At 44.8% G+C, this 5,000-nt stretch overlaps 1 protein-coding gene across 1 annotated transcript in view; it reads left to right on the top strand.

Annotated features, from left to right (window-relative positions):
- The window catches only part of il1rapl1a (interleukin 1 receptor accessory protein-like 1a), a gene marked incomplete at both ends in the record, with an annotated part of 135,487 nt that overhangs the window by 47,139 nt on the left and 83,348 nt on the right, over nucleotides 1-5,000 (top strand). The window contains one exon of the mRNA XM_083681719.1: nucleotides 1,431-1,716. Coding sequence (XP_083537845.1) covers nucleotides 1,431-1,716 — 286 coding nt within the window. The remainder of the gene's footprint in view (nucleotides 1-1,430; nucleotides 1,717-5,000) is intronic.

Consider the following 5,000-nt stretch of genomic DNA (forward strand, 5'->3'; position numbering starts at 1 on the left):
ACGCACACAAGCACACTCATAGGCTCACACACACACACACACACACACACACACACACACACACACACACACACACACACACACTCACACACACACACACACACACACACACAGTCCTGCTCGGGTAATTAAGGGTATTAATTACCAGCGTAGTTGTCCCTGTGAGGGCTCTGTATCACTCACAGACTGGCACACAGCAGGGCTCCTATTACTGTATCACTACACACACACACACACACACAGTACAGTACAGAAAACAAATGGTGCCTAATTAGTCATAGAGTGATTGTTGGCCGTGGGTTAACCTCTGTCACCATTAGAGCAAAAGAGGAAAAAAAAGAGATTAGCTCGTTTGTAATAAAGAAAAACAGCATGTTATAAAATATTGCTCCATTTTAAGAGCAGTTCCAACACCTTCAAAGCTTGGATGAGAGAGATAAAGCATGCAGCACTGCCGTAACTAAAACAGCCCACCTGTGCTAGTTATGGCATTCTGTCTCCTTTCTCCCCCCCCCCCCCCCCCCCCTCTCTCTCTCTCTCTGCCTTTCCTAACCCACCGTACATTAACTTCCACGACTGCTATGTAATTTCACTCAGACCTTCTCACTCTAACCTTTGGATAGGAAGAATTTGTCAACTGTTCTGTGAACATCTTAATAAGAGCACTAGATTGGAGAGATACAGAAGGCTCACGGTTTAGTTATAATCTGAACTCCCCCGGCACAGAAGACTTCTTCATGGCACCAGTGATAATGAGAGAGGTCCAACCATGCTGTGACTCGATCTTGCCTGGAACTGTAGTTATAGCTAACTAATGAGCTAGCTTAGCTTTAGCATGAAACAGCAGATACTGTATCTCCAGCTAATGAGCTAGCTTAGCTTTAGCATGGGACTGTAGTTATCTCTCGCTAATGACCGAGCCCTATAGCCTTCGCTCCCGAAGCTGCAGTGCAACAGAAGTGCGTCTTCTGCGCTCGAGGATCCTGACATCATTTGTGGAGAGATATTTTACAGTTCATTCCCTAATGTCAGACGGGTTGAGTGTGAGGATATTACTGGAGAGCGTCTCCAACAGTCTCTGTGCCTCCAAGTGTGTGAGCTGAATCAGGACGGGATGGAGAGAAGATGAGGATGTGCCACAGCCCACGGCACACGCTGTGCAGCACAGACAGCTATCTTTCTCTACACAGAGAGACATGCTGTGCTGTACTCTGTCAAATGCAGACACTTCACTAACTAACTTCTCTCTCTCTCTCTCTCTCTCTCTTCTGTCTCTCTCTCTCTCTCTTGCCTCCATGTCTCCCCACTCTCTCTCTCTCTTTCTCTCCCTCCCCCCCTTTCTCTCTTTCTCTCACCTCTCTCTCTCTCTCTCTCATCTCTCTCTCTCTATCTCTCTCTCTCTCTCTCTCTCTCTCTCTCTCTCTCTGTAGTGGATGGATGTACAGACTGGTCTACTGACTACAAGAAGTACCATGTCCTGCAGGGGGAGCCAGTGAGGCTGAAGTGTGCTCTGTTCTACGGCTACATCAGGGCCAACTACAGCCAGGCCCAGAGTGTGGGCCTCAGCCTGATGTGGTACCGCAGCTCGGGCCTGGCCCACGGAGACTTCGAGGAGCCCATCTCCTTCGACGGCGTCCACATGAGCAAAGAGGAGGACGCCATCTGGTTCAGACCGGCCGACCTGCAGGACGTGGGGCTCTACTCCTGTGTGCTACGGTAAGAGAGGAGGGACATGAGGGTAGCATACTAATGATTTGAGGATTGTGGTGGACACACACACACACACACACACACACACACACACACACACACACACACACACACACACACACACAACCCAGTAGGACGGTAGAGAGAGAGTGTGCCTGATGGGATATGTATTAAGCTCTGTCTAATATGCATAATCATGAAGCAGTAACTTAATAACCTTTGCAGTGGAGTAGTCCCTCAATAAATGCCTCATTCCGGTGTTTTATTTCAAATAAAGTTTCAAATAAACCTAGCTGAAGGTTTCTTAAAGGCCTGAGAGGCCTCCAAAACTCTCTGTACTTGCACTCTCAACAATGAATACTGTGCTACCATTGCGTTATTAATAACTCACTATTAGCATTCAAGGCACACAAACATCATACTGTACATTTGTGTGATGCAATTCTCTCTCGCTCTCTCTCTCTCTATTTCCTTCTCCTTGTCTAACTCGCTCCCCTCTTTATCCTCCCTCTCTGCTGTACTGAAAGTACTCCTCTGCAATATTGATCGCTGAAGGCCCTCCTCTCTTACATTCTCTTTCTCTCCCTCTCTCTCTCTCTCTCTCTCTCTCTCCCCCTTTCTCTCTGTCTGTCTGTCTTTGAGTCACAATCAGAAGGGTTGTGTTTTGTCATTCTTTCAACAGCGTCTGAAGTGGAAGTTTCGCAGCACCCCTGGAGGCATCACAGTCCTCGCTTTGTGTGCTCTCTCTCTCTCTCTCTCTCTCTGTCCTTAACCGTCTCCTTTTCCTTCACTCCATTTTTCTCTCCGTCTCTGTCTTTTTTTTAACAGGCTCTCCTTAACCTGGCCTCTGCTATGAGGCATCACTGTTATAAAACACCTACCAATAACCCTTCCAAAACACTGTGTCTTAGTGTGAAAGACTGGCTGACACTCAATCACTTTAAAAGGCTTTAAAAATGACTGAGAAATACACTTTTCAAGAAGTGCATCATTTATTTAAAAGGGAGAATAAAAGCAAGTAAAGCTTCCAAACAAAGGGCTAAAAGATGTGACTCACTGAGACTAAAGCCTTTTCTCCGATATTAGGAAAACGACTCCTCACGTCCTCCCCTCCATCCCCCACTTCACATCCTACTGAAAACACATTGGAGGAGAAGATCTAGGCTCCTCCCCAGACATATTCTCCTCTGATGCTTTTTGAGGACGAAGCGAGTGGAGGACGGAGGAGAGGATGGGAGGATGGGAGGATGGGAGGATGGGAGTGTTCCTAAACCAAATGCAGTACAGTCCACCACTCCTAGATGACTCTGCTCTATGATGCCTCTAATGCAGTGTCTTGCAATCAGCTACACCTGTGTTAGCTAGCCACTTCATTATCAAGCCAATCATCTCACATTAACAATCAAAACAGTTTCAGGGATGAAACTGACAATCTGTACTGGTTATGGAGCTTGGATCAATATACTGTACACATTTCACTACTTGCTAAATCCCCAAATCCAATAAATGATCTTGTTAAAATAAGGTATTTGTAGGGAAGCAGGTCCCCTCTTTAACTCTTAGGTCTTTTCTCGATTTCTCATGTCCTCCGTCCTCACCTCGTGTCTTCTCAAAACACATTTGATGGTATTCTCTGAGGGGAGGAACCCAAGACGTTCTCCTCCAATGGGGTTTGAGAAGGAGGTGAGGAGAGAGGACACGAAGAATCAAGGACAGACTTTTGAGATTTGTCCATCGTCTAGTACAAATACTGGCTAACTAGGTTATTCTTAACTGACTGAGTGTACTGTACAGTATGTTGGACACCAGAGAATGTGTGACTGTTGTGTCCAGAGGCAGGAAGCTCAGGATGTTGAAACTTCTGATATACGTAGAACCAACTGCAAGGACACTCTTAGTTGACAAGCTCCAGTTTTGGGTTTTCCTTCAAGGTGTTTGATTCAATTGGAAAAGTTGAAATGAAATAAACTATACAGAAGGAACAAAACTGAACTTTCTTTGTTTTACTTTAGAACGGTAGCATAACTTCAGACAGGAAGTCACTTCTGAGTAGCTGCTGCCATCTGGGGAATGGGTTGTTTATGTCGACATGTAACAACTTCAAACCAACTTATCCTAAAATGTTTCCTTTGACAAAGATGTTGATCCTTTTTCAGGCAATAAGATGAGACACGTTAAATATGATCCCTATCTGTCTCAAAAGTTTAGACGCCACCTGCATACTCAAAATGGCTACCCCCATTCCAATTCATGACTTAAAGATCATGTTAATAAAGCTTGTTTGAATTCAAATTTGGGTTTGAAATTCAAAGCATATACCCCAGTGCATTACAGTGTTAAAATGCCTCTGGGCCTGGTAATTCAATGGGCACTTTGGAGATTTGCCTTTGAGCCGAAATCAATTGTCTTTTTGTTAGACGGTAAGCTTTTGAGTCACACATTTTACCACATATGACCCAAACACTTCCTCTAGCAACTCCTCTGGGAGGAGAGAGTGAGTTCTGTGTTCTCCTCTCTCCAATGTTGCTCATAGACTCAGTAGACAGATCACAATAACATTGTTTAATCTTTTGCTCAGTAATTGATTATCATAACAGACTAGTTGTTATTTTCACTTTTTACTTTTTAGTTGTACTGCTAGCGGTAGTATAAGTAGTATAGTGTAGTATACGTCATTATAGTGGATTGAAGTGTATTGTTCTATGTGTGTGTGTGGGCGTGGGCGTGGGCGTGGGCGTGTGCGTGGCCGTGTGCGTGTGCGTGTGTGTGTGTGTGCTCACACGTATGTCATATCTATCTTTGTCCTTTTTTGTCTGAAACTTTAATCATCTGTTTGCAGGTGAAGGTGACTTCATTTACATACAAATCTCTCTCAATCTCGCTCTCTGTGCAGGTCCACTAAATGTAAATGAGTTCTGGGACCTTCAGACATTCCTCTCCTCCTACACACAACCCATACTGACTTACCTCTGCAGTCCACACATGTTCTACCCAGTGAATAAATCCATAAACTCACAAATGAGTGTTTTTCTTGTGTGGGTATTTCCTTTCCTTAATTATATTTGTGAATGTGTGGGATAATAATGTGAGAATGAGAGAAGACGTGAGTGGAAGACGGAAGTGCTTTCTGCTAGAGGGAAATAGCATGTGACAGACATGAAAGACACCATGGGACGAAGTGGTGACCCCCGACTGTCCATCAATCAAGCGCCAATGACACTTTCCCACAATCCCGCAGGACACCCGCTGTGAATATTTCACAGGTAGAAAGGACTCCAGCGATTTGATTG

This window comes from Argentina silus (genome assembly GCF_951799395.1).
Source record: "Argentina silus genome assembly, chromosome: 12".
In the NCBI taxonomy this organism is placed as follows: Eukaryota; Metazoa; Chordata; class Actinopteri; order Argentiniformes; family Argentinidae; genus Argentina; species Argentina silus.